Source organism: Castor canadensis, chromosome 14 (genome assembly GCF_047511655.1).
Source record: "Castor canadensis chromosome 14, mCasCan1.hap1v2, whole genome shotgun sequence".
Taxonomy (NCBI): Eukaryota; Metazoa; Chordata; class Mammalia; order Rodentia; family Castoridae; genus Castor; species Castor canadensis.
In genome coordinates this window covers 3813494-3833186 of record NC_133399.1, presented here as the reverse complement: position 1 = coordinate 3833186, position 19693 = coordinate 3813494, and the positions used below count along the sequence as shown (strand labels likewise).

Here is a 19693-nt window from a genome sequence, read left to right as displayed (position 1 = left end):
TGTTTGAGTTTCATGGATACTGTCTTTTTGTAAAAATAGGTAATGCATCAAGAAGTTGCATGTCATCCTTGTGTGTGGCCATGTTAATCTTTGTACCTTTCCAATTTCAGTATATGTGCTGCTTAAGTGAACATGATAGTATTTTATTCAGGTCAGATCATTTGATAATATATGGGGAACAGATTAAAGCCTATGAGAACTGGATGTAAGCAAAGTGAGGTGCTGTTAATTGCTTTTACCTGTAAGCCAAGATAGGCACAACTCCCAGCCATGAAACAGAGAAAAGCTGAACAAGCTGTGCTTGCTAAGTTTCATTCAGAGAAGCAAGAATGCAGGTTTCTCTTGTTGCAGTGTCACACTCCTCCCCTTCTCTGCCCTGTATGCTGCTGTTTATAAAAGACCCCTTAAGGAGAAAGAGGGGCTTTTGCTTGGCTTTTTGCTTTTGCTTTGGGGAAGAAGCTTTTACTTTGGGTTTTGCAACTCTGTTATTTATGTTTGAGTTTCATGGATACTGTCTTTTTTTTTCTTTAGTCATAAATAGTTTATAATATTTTCCTTTAAAGTATATTCAATTTTGTTTTTTTTTTTCTTTTATTATTCATATGTACATACAAGGCTTGGGTCATTTCTCACCCCTGCCCCCACCCCCTCCCTTACCACCCACTCTGCCCCTCCATCTCCCACCCACCCCCTCAATGCCCAGCAGAAACTATTTTGCCCTTATTTCTAATTTTGTTGTAGAGAGAGTATAAGCAATAATAGGAAGGAACAAGGGTTTTTGCTAGTTGAGATAAGGATAGCTATACAGGGCAGTGACTCACATTGATTTCCTGTATGTGGGTGTTACCTTCTAGGTTAATTCTTTTTGATCTCAACTCTTCTCTAGTTCCTGGTCCCCTTTTCCTATTGGCCTCAGTTGCTTTTAAGGTATCTGCTTTAGTTTCTCTGCATTAAGGGCAACAAGTGCTAGGTAGTTTTTTAGGTGTCTTACCTATCCTCACCCCTCCCTTGTGTGCTTTCGCTTTTATCATGTGCTCAAAGTCTAATCCCATTGTTGTGTTTGCCCTTGATCTAATGTCCACATATGAGGGAGAACATACGATTTTTGGTCTTTTGGGCCAGGCTGACCTCACTCAGAATGATGTTCTCCAATTCCATCCATTTACCAGCGAATGATAACATTTCGTTCTTCTTCATGGCTGCATAAAATTCTATTGTGTATAGATACCACATTTTCTTAATCCATTCGTCAGTGCTGGGGCATCTTGGCTGTTTCCATAACTTGGCTATTGTGAATAGTGCCGCAATAAACATGGGTGTGCAGGTGCCTCTGGAGTCACAGTCTTTTGGGTATATCGCCAAAAGTGGTATTGCTGGATCAAATGGTAGATCAATGTCTAGCTTTTTAAGTAGCCTCCAAATTTTTTTCCAGAGTGGTTGTACTAGTCTACATTCCCACCAACAGTGTAAGAGGGTTCCTTTTTCCCGCATCCTCGCCAACACCTGTTGTTGGTCGTGTTGCTGATGATGGCTATTCTAACAAGGGTGAGGTGGAATCTTAGCGTGCTTTCAGTTTGCATTTCCTTTATTGCTAGAGATGGTGAGCAGTTTTTCATGTGTTTTTTGGCCATTTGAATTTCTTCTTTTGAGAAAGTTCTGTTTAGTTCACTTGCCCATTTTTTTATTGGTTCTGATACTGTCTTTTTAAAAAAAATATGTAACACTTCAGGAATTTGCATGTCATCGTTGTTCAGGGCCATGTTAATCTTCTCTGTTCCATTCCAGTTTCAGTATCTCTGCTGCTTAATTTAACATGATATTGTTTTATTCAGATCAGATCTTTTGATAAAGTGTGGGGAGCAGATTAAATGCTATGAGAACTGGACACAAACAAGGTAAGATGCAGTTAATTGCTTTTACCTGTAGGCTAAGATAGGCACAGCCCCTGGCCATGAAACAGGGAAGGACAGAAGAGCTGCATCTTCTAAGTTGTGTTCAGAGAAGCAAGAATGCAGGTTTCTCCTGTTAGAATGTCATGCCCTTCCCCTCCCCTGCTCTGCAACTGTTTGTTGCTCTCTATAAAAGACCAGTGAAAGAGGAAGAGGGGCTTTTGCTTGGCTTTTTGCTCTATGGGCTACTGCTGTGCTTTTTGCTTTTGGTTTGGGGAAGAAACATTTATTTTGGGTTTTTTGGTGTGGGAAGCTTTGGAAGGGAAAATAATTGTGAAGGGAAAAATTACTAAAGGGAAAAGAATTACTAAAGGGGAATTGTTGAAGGGAAAAGAATGGCTAAAGTGTGATTGATAGAAAGTCTGCACTGAGATCTTTAACACAGACTTTAGAAAGCAAAGCTAAGAAAGGACCTCATATATAGGCCTTAGGAAATCTATGCTTTAAGAAAAGTGAAAGAGAATATAGGACAGTATACAGTGTAAGTCTAAGGACCAAGACTTAAGTTATGATATGCAGGTTGTAGACCTGTTTGCGAGTTTGAACACCAAGGCTTTCAGAGAGCTAAAGAGGGATGGAACAGAGCAAGCCTGGGGGAAAAAGACTTTAAGAGCAATTCAGCTAAAGATAAGCTAAGAACAAACAGGGGACAGTGCAAGCCTAAGTAAAGAGGTTTTATGCAAGGTTTTAAAGAACTGCAAGAAGTAAAGCCTTAAAAAATCAAGCAAAGAGAGTTGCGAGTCTCCAACTGAGCACTCAACATACCTGACACTACTGTCTGTGTATCCTGTGTCTTTTTTGAAATTTCCAGTCACCCCCAGTTAAGCCCAGTTAGGTCCAGTAATAACAAGTAAGGAGAGAGAAAATCTCATGAGAAACAGCACCCCCTTCAATAAGGTGTTTCTTCTTTGATTTAAATCTGTGTTGGATTTAGGAGTGTATTCAAAGACGTTTTTCAAAAATTTCCACCAGGCTTTAATTTGATGCAACATTTGCGAATTTGTCCTTAATATGTTTCCCTAACAATGACCCAAATGTGGAGAGATTTCCTCTGTCTCCTGCATATCTGACCAGTTTCCCACCACATGAAGCTCTGCCCTGATCTCATTTGAGGCCTTTCCCATGTAGTGAGATCAGCACTAATGGCCAGCAGTCACTGGATCATCAACTGACTCTTATTGGGAGTTCCCAGAGATAGGAGAATGCAGGGACCTTTGAATGCTAAAGGTCCAGACTCAGGAACTTATCAATATGGTTTGTCACCACTGCACCTTGACTGGATGCCTAGAAGAACAGAGAACTTTCCAAGTGTCAGCATGTGATGAAGAGTCCATGTGTCTTTAGACTCTGTACTTACAGTAGTGTTCATTGTGGTTCCTGAGTCTCTTTTTTCTTTCATTTCAGCCCCTTCTCTTTGCTACACACTGAGTCTCTCTTAATCTCTGAGTGTACACTATGTACATATTGTGAGGTTCATATATTTTTTTCTATCTTCCATGGAACTTTACTGCATGTTTTTTGAAGCCCTTGCTTTCAATTACTTAATGCTGCTCCCTGAGCCTGTGGATGCCACAGGCTTATGCTTTTTATCTCTCTCTCTCTCCTGATCCTCAGTTGTCTACTTTGTATAGGGTGCTGTCCAATACAGAATATTCAATGCCTTCTCATCATTGCCCAATTTGAAAGAAAATGCTTCACCATCTTTCTGGCTCTATGCCTCAGAGGTACTAATAATTCACTGATGCACTAGTTCAGTCCACCATCTTCACATTTATTAGTGACTTGTGCAGATACTGATCCCTCCCTTCAATCATATTTACATGCTCTGTGTTTTGTGTGTTATTGATATTATATGGTTTCTTTTTTTTCTTTGTTGCTGTGTCTCTATTAGAAATCATTTCTTCACTGGTGGAGTTGCTGAACTGGTAGAGCATCTTCTTAGCAAGCATACAGCCAGTAGTTCAAACCCTGAGTTCTGCCAAGAAAAAAAAAATTATATATATAGTTACCACAAGGGTTACATAAAATATATTATAGCTATTCAAAATTTAGGAAACAAAACTTAACTTTCATTGAATATAAAGACAATCTACTTTTATTTTCTTCTACTCCACATGCAATATTATTATGGCCATACTTTATATCTCTCTATACTTTATATTCATTAAGAAGTAGTACATGCTCATTTTTTTTCAGGGGTGTTTATTTTCTTTTTCTTTTTTTATTATATTCATATGTGCATACAATGTTTGGGTCATTTCTCCCCCTTTCCCTTCCGCCCCCTCCCTTCCCCCCAACCCCTCGCTACTAGGCAGAAACTATTTTGCACTTATCTCTAGTTTTGTTGAAGAGAGAGTATAAGCAATAATAGGAAGGACCAAGGGTTTTTGCTAGTTGAGATAGGGATAGCTATACAGGGAGTTGACTCACATTGATTTCCTGTACATGTGTGTTACCTTCTAAATTAATTCTTCTCAAACTAAACTTTTTTCTAGTTCCTTGTCCCTTTCTCCTATTGGCCTCAGTTGCTTTAAAGTATCTGCTTTAGTTTCTCTGTGTTGAAGGCAACAAATACTATCTCTTTTTTGGGGTGTTTTACCTATCCTCATACCTTCCTTCTGTGTTCTCGCTTTATCATGTGATCAAAGTCCAATCCCCTTGTTTGGTTTGCCCTTGATCTAATGTCCACATATGAGGGAGAACATATGATTTTTGGTCTTTTGGGCAGGCTAACCTCACTCAGAATGATGTTCTCCAGTTCCATCCATTTACCTGCAAATGATAACATTTTGTTCTTCTTCATGGCTTCATAAAATTCCATTGTGTATAGATACCACATTTTCTTGATCCATTCATCAGTAATGGGGCATCTGGGCTGTTTCAATAACTTGGCTATTGTGACTAGTGCTGCAATAAACATGGGTGTGCAGGTGCCTCTGAAGTAACCTGTGTCACATTCCTTTGGTTATATCCCAAAGAGTGGTATTGGTGGATCACATGGTAGATCAATGTTTAGATTTTTAAGAAGTCTCCAAATTTTTTTCCAGAGTGGTTGTACTAGTTTACATTCCCACCAACAGTGTAAGAGGGTTCCTTCCCCCGCCCCCCCCCCCCCCCCCCCGCATCCTCACCAACACCTATTAGTGGTGTTGCTAATGATGGCTATTCTAACAGGGGTGAGGTGGAATCTTAGTGTGGTTTTAACTTGCATTTCCTTCATTGCTTGAGATGGTGAGCATTTTTTCATGTGTTTTTTGGCCATTAGAATTTCTTCTTTTGAGAAAGTTCTGTTTAGTTCACTGGCCCATCTCTTTATTGGTTCATTAATTTTGGGAGAATTTAATTTTTTAAGTTCCCTATATATTCTGGTTATCAGTCCTTTGTCTGATGTGTAGCTGGCAAATATTTTCTCCCACTCTGTGGGTGTTCTCTTCAGTTTAGAGACCATTTCTTTTGTTGAGCAGAAGCTTTTTAGTTTTATGAAGTCCCATTTATCTATGCTATCTCTTAGTTGCTGTGCTGCTGCGGTTCCATTGAGAAAGTTCTTACCTATACCTACTAACTCCAGAGTATTTCTTACCTTTCCTGTATCAACTTTAGAGTTTGGGGTCTGATAATAAGATCCTTGATCTATTTTGAGTTGATATTGGTATAGGGTGATATACATGGATCTAATTTCAGTTTTTTGCAGACTGCTAACCAGTTTTCCCAGCAGTTTTTGTTGAAGAGGCTCTCTTTTCTCCATCATATGTTTTTAGCACCTTTGTCAAAGATAAGTTGGTTATAGTTACGTGGCTTCATATTCAGGTCCTCTGTTCTGTCCCACTTGTCTTCATGTCTGCTTTTGTGCCAGTACTATGCTGTTTTTATTGCTATTGCTTTGTAATATAGTTTGAAGTCGGGTATTGTGATACTTCCAGCGTTGTTCTTCTGACTGAGTGTTGCCTTGGCTATTTGTGCCCTCTTGTGTTTCCATATAAATTTAACGGTAGATTTTTCAATCTCTTTGATGAATGTCATTCAGATTTTGATGGGAATTGCATTAAACACGTAGATTACTTTTGGAAGTATAGACATTTTTACTATGTTGCTTCTACCAATCCATGAGCATGGGAGATCTCTCCACTTTCTATAGTCTTCCTCAATCTTTCTTCAGAAGTGTGTAGTTTTCTTGGAAAGGTCATTCACATCCATTGTAAGTTTAGACCTAGGTATTTGATTTTTTTTGAGGCTATTGTAAATGGAATTGTTTTCATATATTCTCTCTCAGTTTGCTCATTATTAGTGTATAGAAATGCTAATGATTTTTCTATGCTGATTTTATATCCTGTTACTTGCTATAGCTATTGATGGTGTCTAGAATCTTTTGAGTAGAGTTTTTTGGGTCATTAAGGTATAGGGTTTTATCTTCTGAAAATAGGGATATTTTGACAGTTTCCTTATCTATTTGTTTTCCATTTATTTCTTCTTCTTGCCTAATTGCTCTGGCTAGGAATTCCAGTACTATGTTGAATAGGAGTGGAGATAGTGGGCATCCTTGTCTCATTCCTGATTTTAGAGGGAATGGTTTCAGTTTTTCTCCATTAAATATAATGCTGGCTGTAGGTTTGTCATATATAGATTTTATAATGTTGAGGTACTTTCCTTCTATTCCTAGTTTTCTTAGAGCTTTTATCATGAAATGGTGTTGGATCATATCAAAGGCTTTTTCTGCATCTATTGAGATGATCAAGTGGTTTTTGTCTTTGCTTCTGTTAATGTGGTTTATTACGTTTATTGATTTTCATATGTTGAACCTTCCCTTCATTTCTGGGATGAAGACATCTTGGTCATGGTGAATGATCTTTTTGATGTGTTGTTGAATTCAGTTTGCCATTATTTTATTGAGGATTTTTGCATCAATGTTCATTAGGAGATTGGCCTATTCATTTGTTTTTACTGTTTGTTTCTCACTGAAGTTAAAAAAAATTGGTAGTACTCTGGTTTGAACACAGGGCCTCACATTTCCTAGGCAGACACTCTACTACTTGAGCAACTGTGCCAGTCCTGAAGTTAAAAAACTTTTTTTTTTCAATTTTTCTTTTATTATTCATATGTGCATACAAGGCTTAATGCTGCCCTACTGCATAAGAATATTCTAAATATGACTAAGATTTACTTTTATCCACCGGGATTAGTACCATTTTCATGTCATTTTAAGGTCACTTTGTATAATTTTTGCCTTTGTCATCTGTAAGGTGTCTCACCATCCTTAAGGAGGACACACACTGAGTATTCGAAACAGATCATCAGCTTTGTTAAATGCAGGAGTTGCAGCGCAAGCCTGAGGAATCCCTACTTCAATTAGGATGAGTGGGTTTTAGTGCTATCCTCTCCTAACAGCAGAGTTTTGTTTGTGCAAAATTGCTCAAAGCACAGTTTTGGTTGATTGTATTACCTAGCAATACCAACTCATAGAAGAAATGTTTACCTATTGCATTTATTTTCTTATTCGATGATTGATCTCTTCATGTACTGTGAGAAAAGGAACAAAAATCAGTAAGATTTTTTTAGCATATATTAATTATGCAAATTAATGGATCTCAGGGTTTTCCCCTTGCTTGGCAGGTACTGTACTACTTGAGGCACGCCTCTAGACTTTGTTTCTTTGGCTATTTTTTGAGACCAGGTGTTTCCCATTTTTTGATTTTGTTTTTGTTGACCTGGACTGGCCTAGATCCAATCCTCCTCATCTCAGCCTCCCAAGTACCTCAGATTACAGGCAGTAGCCACTGGTGCCTGGCTCAGTATGACCTTTTCATACATCTGTGTGGTGTGCTGTGATCAGAAACACTCTTCTACAAACCTGCTGCTTATACTCCTCCTTTCCTGAAATAGTCCCTACTACTTTCATGTCTTTTAAAATAGTCATATGTCATAGAAAATCTATTCCTATATAGAATTATTTACACAAGTCTTTATATATAGATACTTGAGTTATAAAAGTATTGAATATATTAATGTAAACTATACATTGTAAAACTTTTGAAAGGTACATAAATATAGAATTTTGTATAAACATGAATACTCCATATAAATATAGAAGATAAATAAATGTTCTTATTTGAAAAATTCACAGAATAAATACCTTTGTTTCATAATACATAAGACAAAATGGTAAGCAGAAAGCACTCCCTGGTACATCTCAGTGGCCCTCGATCTTGATACTCACGAAAATGCTAATTTTGCTTTGCACCCGTGGATCATACCTAAAGGCTAATTACTTAGAAAGCTGAGATAGGGTAGATTGTGTTGAAGGGTAGCCTGGGTGAAGAAGTGACCCCCATCTTCAAAATAATCACAGCAAAATGGGCTATAATAGAGCATCAAGTTTAGCAGCACCAAGCCATGAGTCCAAACCCAAATCCCACAACCGAAAACAAACCCAAAGCTAAAATATGTACTGTACTTTATATTTTCCTCAGACTGGTGCATTTTATTATAAGCAAGAGAAATTGGTCTAACACCAGAAGGTTCTATATTCAGTCCTGTTCAGAACCTATTAAGGAAAGGGTTTGTGGGAAAAAACAAATAACTTGGTATTTATACAATCTTTCTGGATTTGAAGAATGATATTTACTAGGAAGTGCCTTGCTAATGAAATGAAAAATGGGTAAATACCTAAGGAAAGGGGTAGAGAGGGACATATAGGAAAAGGAAGATAATGATAACTGCACATAAGCAATGGATTTTGGAAAGTATTACCAGGACCCAGAAAATTGAAGGAATAGTGGCTACACCTGATGGGCCTGGAGGCCCTTCTTATTCAGAAAATTGAAAAGCTAAGACAGAAGCTGCTACTGCTGATAATTTTGAGATCTTCAGGGAAAGAGGTAAGATGATGTCCCAGAGGCTGGTGAAGATATCATGGAATGAAAAAGGTGTTGACAATTACTTCTAAATTTATCTTATCAAGTTTGAAATGGCAGATTCCAGGTTCTGGGAGAGTAGGAAACAATATATTAGTCAGCTTTCACCCTGTAACAAACTCTTGAGGTAGTGAAGCTATAAGGATCAATGTTGTTTTTTGGTTGCTAGTTATTGAGGTCCCATCCATAATGAAATGGCTCTGTGGGATTTGGACATGGGGCCTGGCAGCACATAGGATGAGGATTATGTGGTGGAGCAAAACAATAAATGCCATGGCAGGGAGTAGAAGAGCAGAAGTAGAGTAGGGTCCATTGAACTCCCTTGATGGCTTGTCTCCAAATATCTGAAGGCTTGCTTGTACTTGGCTCCAACTCTTAATAAGTTTGAAAACCTTCCAATAATCCCAAGCAAGGGACAAATCCCTCACTCATTTGCCTTTGGATGACATTGGTTCAAACAAAACTAGGTAGGAGGGAATGGGGCATGGTTTGTCAATAAGTAGTAAGTTACAGCAACAATAAGGAGTCATACTTTCTGTACATGAAGACATGTTTGACAGTCTATTCATTCCAAGACTGGACCTTTATCTAGGCATGCATAGAAGTGGTGGAGTCAGACTGTCATTTCATGAAGTCTGTTAAAATTAAAGAAAGACTTATGGAAGCAGGTACATGAATGTTTCAGTTTCCTTTTATCAGAATGTTAAAGTATCCCTGTGACTTTTCCCTCCATCTAAGGTCAATATTGAAGGAGGGAGCATTATTATGCAAGGAAAAGGGGGCAGCAGGCATGCTGAGGCCCCAGATTTAAATCATTAGGTGTGCCTCCTTCAACACATGGGTCTATTGCATTGTGAGGCATCAGTTGAGTGTTCAAATTGGTATTGAAGCTTGGGAATATGCTGTACCCTTTGAATGTGGGTCTTCATTGTAACCTGGGGTCAAACAGACTCCTTGTCTGAACTACTCCAAAGGGTTTTTGTTCTTTTTAATCCATTTTTTTAAAATGTTCTCTTTTCCTTTGTACAATTCTAGTGAGAATGATGCACTTTCTCCTTGTTCACATGTTCTTTCTTTGTTTGGGTAATACAGTTTAGGTTGAGATTTCAGGTATAAAAAATGCTTGTCCATGAAGAGAAGTGCATGATCCCAATTCCTGAAATGTGACAAAATCAGGTCTTTCCTCCTGGTCAAGTGAGTCCTTACCTGGCCTGGCCAAGAACTGCAACTTTTCTGAGATCATAGGCTGTCCCCATGGGAAAATGAGTGTGAAATTCTCTCAGCATATTCCTGGCTTGATTTCCCAGTGGAAGAAGAAGGGTCAATTCTGAAAAGTAGGTTCCACTTAACTACAATAAGTCCCCAGGCTGGACTGGGTAGGCAACAGGGAGGAGTTCTGAACTGCTGAGGGCTGATCCTGGATTCTGTAATTTGGCTTTTGCACTCTCCCTTGGTAGGGCATCACTTCTTCTGATACTCAGATCCCAAAGGGTTTGTTCTGGATCCCTAACCAGTGAGAAGTGCTTGAGAACTGGTGTCATGATCATTGATGTTTACAAAAACAAACTGCCTTTTTTTGCATTGCAACTGGAACTGTGATTTAAGACACTTAATTTTTACCATCCTTTACAAAATCATCTTATAACTGATTATTTTCATTATCTTCTTTAATGCTACCAACAATGGTATATTTCACCTTTTTTGGTGGAATTGTGTTTTGAACACAGGGCTTTGCACTTGTAAAGCAGGTACTCTACTTCTTAAGTTACACCTCCTCCTCACATTTCAGAGATGACTTGGATTTTGAAAATCTTCTCTTTTGAAAGCTCTCTGTGTTTCCACACCTCTTCATAAAGTAATTGACATTGTTCATTCTGACAAGAGCATGAAAATGACAACAGAGTGAGCATGACTATCTCCTAGACCAGCTGTCCTTTCCCATGATTGACATTGTCTTCAGGTGACCATAAAATGGGGTTGTTGTGTTGCCTCAGTTTGAGGGTGGGTCATAGAGTTCAGATGTGCAAAACAGAGACAACATTCAGGAAAGCTTGCTTATTAGGTGTTCTGTTTCATCTGATCAGTTAAGGTAAAGTTTTTGAGGTAGAAAGTGGGAATATCAAAAGTGTGAGCCTTACCTTGTTTTAGATTAACTGTGGAAAGACATGTAAGTATAGTGGGAATACAAAAGATGGCATTATTTAATCACTAGTGTATGTTAGGATTACTTTGTTCTGGTAATATTTTAGCTGTTTGTATTTTCTTTTGTGTGTATGTGTGTGTGTGTGTGTGGTACTGTTTGAACTCGGTGTCTCACACTTGTTAGGCAGGGCATGTACCACTTGAGCCTCTGCACCAGCACGTTGTTTGCATTTTAATTAAGGGAGTTGGTCTTGTCAGAATGTATCTTGTGACAATTGAGAAAGCCTGTGAAGTACAGTGGAAAAACAAGACACATTTGGTTCTGTCTGTTAGAACACAGGTTTTTATTGTCTTGAGGGTTTTTTTGATTGTATGGAATTGGTGTCAGCTACAGCTTCTCTTCTACTTAATAATTGGACTCACTGGTTGGTGTGCCAGCCTTTTTTGTGAAGAGTTTTTTAACGATATGGTCTCTCAAACCATTTGCCTGGTCTGGCTTCAAAACATGATCTTACTTTCTTGGGTGATAATGGGTACATTGAGAGAACAGGTGTGAGAAATCCTTGTCCAACCAAAAAAAGAAAAAAACAGGATTAAAATGCAGAAAATGAAGATAGATAACACAACATGCTCATCAGCCAACTGGATGCAAGTGTTACAGAATTCATTAGTCAACACCAAATAAAAATATATTTTATGAACATAATGAATTTTTCCCAAAGAGTAATGTAAAAGTACAGAACACAACAAAGTCTGGTGTTCTCTGAGAAGGTGTGTTTCCAGTGTCAAGCAGTATAGTACCTGAACAGGTGAGCTGCAGATAAATGCTGGTGGGTGTTCTTTCCTTTCTAAATGTATAACTGTGGCTATCATGGGACCATTTTCTCTTCAGTGTTTTGCTTTGACATGATTTACACTTCTCCATGAACACATGAAGAATATCTGTGAGGGTCAGAGTCAAATATAGCTACATTTTGGTAATGTCATAGAGACTGCGTTTTTGCAGTTGACTTATTTTTTTTAGTAGAAATTTCATGTGACTGAATTGAGATGTTCTGTATAAATATATAAGTGTAGAGACTAGAATTTTCTCAGTAGGAGATGGGAGTAAAAGGACATGATGGGTTCCCAGAGTTATATCCTCAGGTTTTTGTGATGATCAATACTGCTTTTCAGTACTGAGTGTGTTCTTCACCCATGAAGGTTTTATGGAATTATTGCACTATGTGGGTAATCCCAAATTAAGAAATGCAGATGTCCCAATTGCTAGGCAGTAATGATCTATGGTTTACAAGAAAGGAGAAGAATTTGGGAGATTACAGATGATGACAGGTAGGCAAATAAACTTTCAGTGCTGGAAAATTATTCCCTGTAACAAGTCTGTTCTGATGGTGACAGAAAAACAGGGCTTTTCTGCTGATTCAGGGTGGGTAACAGTGAGCATGACTGCAGGTAGAACACTAAACTTTAAAAAGTTTGCTTCATAAGCATTTTCTTTGCACTAATTTGTACAAACTGAGAAAATCTGAGAGGCATAATCTAACAGAAAGACAAGTTTGGATTCTTCATGCTACTGGAATGCTTTCATGCATTTGAGAAATGTGGGTATTTAGTAAAATTTCTACAATCTGGCATACAGATGACCACAACTTTTAAGACCTTTGGAACTTGATTAAATGATCAAATGCATAAATTTTTGACATTAAAGGTGATGTACAACAACAGAAAAAAGACATAGGAAACTACTCAGTGAATTAATCTAAGGGTAATTCTGAAATTCATGGAAAAATCTGCACATGCATGCACATGAGGTATCTAGATGCCCTGGTAGATGTGAATAAAAAGGGTCTGTACACACATTACTACAGTAGATGGATCGCACTGTAATCCTTTCCCTACTTTTTTTGTCATATTCTTCTATTCCATTCTTCTATTGTTGACCCTTGGAAATTAGAAAAAGTATTAGACCTAGTCCATATAAAAGTCTTCTGAGTGCTGTCTTTGAGTGTTTTTCACAAACAATCATGTGTGATATTGAACCAAACTATTTTCACATCTGTTTCTGTGGTCATGGTTTTGGGCCTTTTCTAGATGTCTTCTCCAGGATATGAAAAATAGTTCTGATTAACATTCATAATACATCCAGTGGGTATTAGAAACAATTTCAGGACTTTGTTTCATAATTATAACTAGAGAAATGTCAGTGGAGATTGTTCAATTGGCACTTCTTGTATGTATTTGTATTTTGAACACTTATTTTGCTCAGCTAACTCCTTATTCATTGGCCTAAATTGTGGTTCACACCTGGTATTTTATGTTGAATAGACATGTGCATTTCTCAATCACATCTCACTCATTAGTGTATGCATTTCACTAATCCTTTTGTTTTGCTTGTATTGCAGATATTTATCCTCATTGTTTGTATATTGTCACAATAATATATTAACATTCCACATTCATTTTTCATGTTCCTTTGGTTGTGACTTTCAAAATGCTCTTCTTTTTGTGTTACTTTCAGACAGAAACTTCATTGCATAGCACTTGAACAGGAAATGTATCACAGGATCACATTGAACATATGCTAGTCCAGTCCTACCTTAGTTTTGCAAATGCTGGTATGACAGGCATGTAACAGCATAACTTCTTCAAGAGTATTCAGATTTTATCTTTCCTATTTCCTATGCAGTGCATCATTGTCCATGACATTGGAGAATACAATGTTTGTTTTCAAGGACAAACCGGGTTCCAGATTTTGTGTTTTAGCTACCAATGTATGATATTTCTTTTGTCTTGAACCAATTTTCTCTTACTGTTTTTAGTCAAGGGGATACTGGTTCTCTTTCCTCTGACTCCTATTTGTTAATCTGTTTCTTGTAGCACAGTGTCCTTGATAATGTAGTTTGAACATTGTTTATTAATATTAGACAATAGTACACTTTGTGTTCTTTGCCTTTCTGTCCCCCATTCTTCTTCATTATTATTCTGTCTTTATTGACAGTAGTTCTTGCTATGTAGATCACACCAATGTTTAACTTGTGGTCCTTCTGGTGGAATTACCAGATTGGGCCTCCACAAGTGGTGCAAGGAATCACTTTCTGATTCCAATTATTTTTAATTGCTGTTTGCAATTTATGACACCAATTACAATTTGAAAAGTATTTTTGTTCATGAGTTTTAAGGTGTATTTTAGAAATTTCAAAGTTGTATACATCTAGTTTGATGTGATAACTTGTTGAAATCCATCTATTTCTAGGGACACATGCCACATTTCTCCTTTCTACATTATGTTTTTGAATGCTAATGGAAAAACTGTAACTCTATTGGAATGATCCTTCATGAGATTGATTTAGCTTTAAATTTGGGTTGGTCTGTTGTAAACCAGGTAGAAGCTTCCAAATGTTCTCTCTTGATACAGTTACCAAGGAAGTGCTCAAATAAAAAAAAAATGTTTTGGAAAGAGATATTATATACTATTTCTCATACCAACTTTCTGTTCATAACCATGAGTGCATTGTGGGTTCTCTTACCACAGAGTCTCTCTGTTGAACATTTCAGAAATGTGCAAATAATCATAAATAGCATATATACAGTAGAAGAGTTTTGGAATAAATTGCTTCAGAACACTCTCCTGTTTTTACACTTCCTATTTGGTTTGGTCAAGTTCATCCCATTAGCAGTTCTGTAAAGCCAGTAGACATAAAACTTTTACTCTTGTATTAAAAACATTATTCCTTCAATTTGCACCAGATATTACTCCGGAGGGAACTAAGAAGAAGGAATTTGTTAGTAGATTGCTAAAATCTCAGTGTATAACATGTAATTTTTGTGACCATGTTCTGCTTTGAACTTAACAAGTCCAGTGAGATGTCAGAATTACTATGAAGTGTGAGTATAGATGGAGAATGAGAGTGTGATAAAAAATGCATTGAATATGCAGAGAACACATCAGCATGTGAATTTATTACACAGAGATTGTCTGTTTCCACTGCTGTGACAGTCACTATTATTCTAACAAATGTGTGTGGGAAATATTAGGAGGCCCTGACCTTTGAGGATGTTTCTGTGAACTTCACCCCAGAAGAATGGGCCTGTTTGGATCCTTCCCAAAAGAAGCTTTACAAAGAAGTGATGCTAGAAACCTGTAGCAACCTGTCCTACTTAGGTAAATATGGCATCATTACCTTATTCATACTGTGCACTACTGTTGTGACTCATAGGTGTTGTTGCCTCATGGGGTGTTTAAAAAGGGACAGTAATGGTTCATATACATGCATGATCATATTATACCATGAAAATAGCTGAGGTCTGAAATTGTTCCTTTATATCGATTAAATACTAATGATTTCTCTGTCTATATCTTACAAACAAAAGCAGAAAATGACAACATTGAAGAGTTCTTCGGGAGTCCCAGAAGAAATATGAGGTAATTTCTATTTATAACCAAAATGGTGAAAATCTGATGTGTCATTGACAAGAATGTTGAAAACTAAGAAAATGAGACCACAAACTCTACTTATGAATTGCTGAAATCAGTGAAAAATTTCTCTAAGATGGGAAAAATAAGTAAAGCATCCACAATCAGAAAATTCAATGTCTGATATTTGCCATTTTTTTCTAATAGGTTTTGTCCTAAGAAGTCACAAGAGACACTGTCCTATTGCTCAGTATACAAAAATAACCCCTTGTTGTACACAAACTAATTTAAATATATTATATCAAATTTTCTCACATTGGGATTATCATGTATACTGGTATAGACAGGCACATTTTTACTCAAGTTCATTCTTGTATTTTACAATTCAACATGCCTTTGAACCTACGCATCTCAACAAATACTTTAAGTGTATGTCAATGTAGTAAAACTCATTCAGTGTTTCCACACCTAATGTGGAAATAGTACTATGGATTCACAAAGAACACCACTCTTTTGATAATAGCTGTCCTCAGTCCCTGCTGCAGAACACATAGTATATTTGTGTTATTAGCTTCTATTATTAAATCATTATTAGGATAACAATGGTAATCTTTGTGTGTTTTACAGACCAGAAATGTTAGAGAGACTGTATGAGCATAAACAACATATTCATTGTGGAGAATCTTTTCAACAGACTTCAGAAAACACTGTAAGCAAGGAAATTTTGCTTAGAAAAGCACAACGTAAAAGCAATATATGTAATGCTTATGAAAAAACCTGCACTAATGGCAAGGCTATTCTAATCCATGAAGAGATATGCAATGTAGTGAAATCTCAGGGATGGAAACAATGTGAAAAAACCTTCAGTTCATCTGGTATCTTTTACCCTCATCCCAGTAACCTTCATATTCGTGGAAGAACTCACAGTGGAGAAAAACCCTATGGATGTAAACAATGTGGGAAAGTTTTCAGGCATGCGTGTTACCTTCGTTATCATGAAAGAAGTCACACTGGAGAGAAACCCTATGGATGTAAACAATGTGGGAAAGCTTTCTCTCAAGCCACATACCTTCGAATTCATGAAAGAACTCACACTGGAGAGAAACCCTATGAATGTAAGAAATGTGGGAAATTCTTCAGTCATGCTTGTTACCTTCGTTATCATGAAAGAAGTCACACTGGAGAGAAACCCTATGGATGTAAACATTGTGGGAAAGCTTTCTCTCAAGCCACATACCTTCGAATTCATGAACGAACTCACAGTGGAGAAAAACCATATGGATGTAAGCAGTGTGGGAAAGGTTTTGCTCAAGCCAGTTACCTTCGAATGCATGAAAGAACTCACAGTGGAGAAAAACCTTATGAATGTAAGCAATGTGGGAAGGCTTTTGCTCGAGCCAGTTACATGCGAATCCATGAAAGAACTCACTGGAGAGAAACCCTATGGATATAAGAAATGTGGGAAAGTTTTTCACTCAAGCTATTGCCTTTGAATTTATGAAAGAACTCACACTAGAGAGAAAACCTATGGATGTAACGAATGTGGGAAATTCTTCACTCATGTGTATTACATTAGATATTATGAAAGAACTCGTCATGGAGAAAAACCCTATGGATGTAAGCAATATGGGAAAGCCTTTAATCAAGCCATTCACCTCCAAATACATGAAAGAACTCATGCTGGAGAGAAACCCTATGGATGTAAACAGTGTGGGAAAGCCTTTAATTGAGATAGTCACCTTCAAAGACATAGAAGAACTCACACTGGAGAGAAACCCTATGGATGTAAGCAATGTGGGAAGCCTACACTTCTTCGAGTATCCTTCATATTCATGAAAGAAATCACACTGGAGAGAAACCCTATGCATGTCAGCAATGTGGGAAAGCATATACCGTTCACTGTCCTGCATGAACCAAGGTACAAGTTAAATGTCTTAAAGAAGGAGGTTTCCACAAAGTGTCATTCTTCTTCTTAGACAAAACAACTGCTTCTTGAATTCTTCCAGGAGTCTTCATTCCAAAGACTTTGGTTGTACCAATAACCCATGATTTTCCATCTGATAATATTATTAGCTTAAAAATCATTCGTGAAAATAAAAGCATCATGTTTTTCACTCTCATAGTCAGAAGCTGTAGGTAGATAAAGAATGCCACACTGAATGACACTTTCAAGGTCATGTCCTATGAGTCAGTTCACCTGGGCAGCACCTCTTATTTTATCAATGGGTATTACAGAAGTTAATTTTCTCAAATACCTCTCTGCAAGAACTGGTATAAAACTTATCTCCACTTTTCAGGGAGATAAGTTCTGCTAAACCTCCAATAGTCAAGAATCCAGCAAATTTCAAATTTAGAAAGTAGTTTGAAAATTTTAGGACAAACAATTTTGAAATAATGTACACAAATATTTATACCATGTAGAAATTTCCTAAATCCTCTGTTAGTGTTGCTGTCTTCAAGTATTACTATCTTTTTATATACTCATTTGCCATGTATATGTGAAATTTAATACATTAAAAACTACAGAGTCATCCTTAAACTCCACACAAGCGTATGTACCGACTAACAGGTCTACAAGTATTGACACGCTCAAACAGTGTAAAATGTGTTCAGAGACATTAAACAAATAATACTCATTGTTAAAGCACATAGAATAGTTCTTTGTAAGTGTAAAATAATGCACCTTTGTTGTCCCAACATGAATATGAGGTAGCAATCTACCCTGGCATTATTCTGAAATTTTACAGATGAAATAAACCTGGCTTTTAGTTGAACTTGGATCTTTCAGGGTAATTTGAAGTGTCATTTAGATGTGTAAATCATGTCCATTCTAAAGGTGCATCCATTGCTCTTTTTCCTTTCTTTACAGTAAATACAAAACCACAATTTTCTTTTTTTTTTTTTCATTTTTCTTTTATTATTCATATGTGCATACAAGGCTTGGTTCATTTCTCCCCCCTGCCCCCACCCCCTCCCTTACCACCCACTCTGCCCCTCCCGCTCCACCTCCTCAATACCCAGCAGAAACTATTTTGCCCTTATCTCTAATTTTGTTGTAGAGAGAGTATAAGCAATAATAGGAAGGAACAAGGGGTTTTGCTGGTTGAGATAAGGATAGCTATACAGGGCATTGACTCACATTGATTTCCTGTGCGTGGGTGTTACCTTCTAGGTTAATTCTTTTTGATCTAACCTTTTCTCTAGTTCCTGGTCCCCTTTTCCTATTGGCCTCACTTGTGTTTAAGGTATTTGCTTTAGTTTCTCTGCATTAAGGGCAACAAATGCTAGCTAGTTTTTTAGGTGTCTTACCTATCCTCACCCCTCCCTTGTGTGCTCTCACTTTTATCATGTGCTCATAGTCCAATCTCCTTGTTGTGTTTGCCCTTGATCTAATGTCCACATATGAGGGAGAACATACGATTTTTGGTCTTTTGGGCCAGGCTAACCTCACTCAGAATGATGTTCTCCAATTCCATCCATTTACCAGCAAATGATAACATTTCGTTCTTCTTCATGGCTGCATAAAATTCCATTGTGTATAGATACCACATTTTCTTAATCCATTCGTCAGTGGTGGGGCATCTTGGCTGTTTCCATAACTTGGCTATTGTGAATAGTGCCGCAATAAACATGGATGTGCAGGTGCCTCTGGAGTAACAGTCTTTTGGGTATATCCCCAAGAGTGGTATTGCTGGATCAAATGGTAGATCAATGTCCAGCTTTTAAAGTAGCCTCCAAATTTTTTTCCAGAGTGGTTGTACTAGTCTACATTCCCACCAAGAGTGTAAGAGGGTTCCTTTTTCCCTGCATCCTCGCCAACACCTGTTGTTGGTGGTGTTGCTGATGATGGTTATTCTATCAGGGGTGAGGTGGAATCTTAGTGTGGTTTTAATTTGCATTTCCTTTATTGCTAGAGATGGTGAGCATTTTTTCATGTGTTTTCTGGCCATTTGAATTTCTTCTTTTGAGAAAGTTCTGTTTAGTTCACATGCCCATTTCTTTATTGGCAAAACCACAATTTTCATTTCCCAAGACTGACAAGCCTTCACATCCACTTTCTTAAGGCCACCTGACCTTGACTTTCCTATAAAACAATGAGAAACAATCTGACAACAGTAACAGCTGTGTGTGTGGTGGGGGGCAGGAGATAAGTCTCCATTCCACTCCAAGAGCAGTTATGTATGTGGATGTCTATTTCTAATGGTTCTGGCATGTGGGAGATGCTTGGAAGTTCAGGGATTTAGTGGCAGCACAAAGAATCAGAGCCTCAGAGGACAGAT

The 19693-nt window shown here is 37.5% G+C and overlaps 1 protein-coding gene, 1 non-coding gene and 1 pseudogene across 7 annotated transcripts in view; 1 reads left to right on the top strand and 2 right to left on the bottom strand.

The window, feature by feature from the left end:
- Window positions 1-18187, top strand: part of LOC109674917 (uncharacterized) — a 50750-nt gene extending 32563 nt beyond the window's left edge. For 2 of the 6 annotated variants that reach the window (XM_074053688.1, XM_074053689.1), the window contains exons 2-5: window positions 1833-1895; window positions 15035-15161; window positions 15371-15422; window positions 16041-18187. In XM_074053688.1, the coding sequence (XP_073909789.1) occupies window positions 15128-15161; window positions 15371-15422; window positions 16041-16866 (912 nt within the window). In that variant the 5' untranslated portion in view covers window positions 1833-1895; window positions 15035-15127 and the 3' untranslated portion in view covers window positions 16867-18187. The remainder of the gene's footprint in view (window positions 1-1832; window positions 1896-15034; window positions 15162-15370; window positions 15423-16040) is intronic. The other 4 variants (XM_074053687.1, XM_074053686.1, XM_074053691.1 and 1 more) reach the window with 4 other exon arrangements.
- Window positions 32-132, bottom strand: LOC141417068 (U6 spliceosomal RNA; annotated as a pseudogene).
- On the bottom strand, window positions 1710-1815 carry LOC141417040 (U6 spliceosomal RNA). Its single transcript, XR_012441671.1, has one exon. It is a non-coding gene; the product is annotated as a U6 spliceosomal RNA (small nuclear RNA).
- Window positions 18188-19693: the final 1506 nt, after the last annotated feature.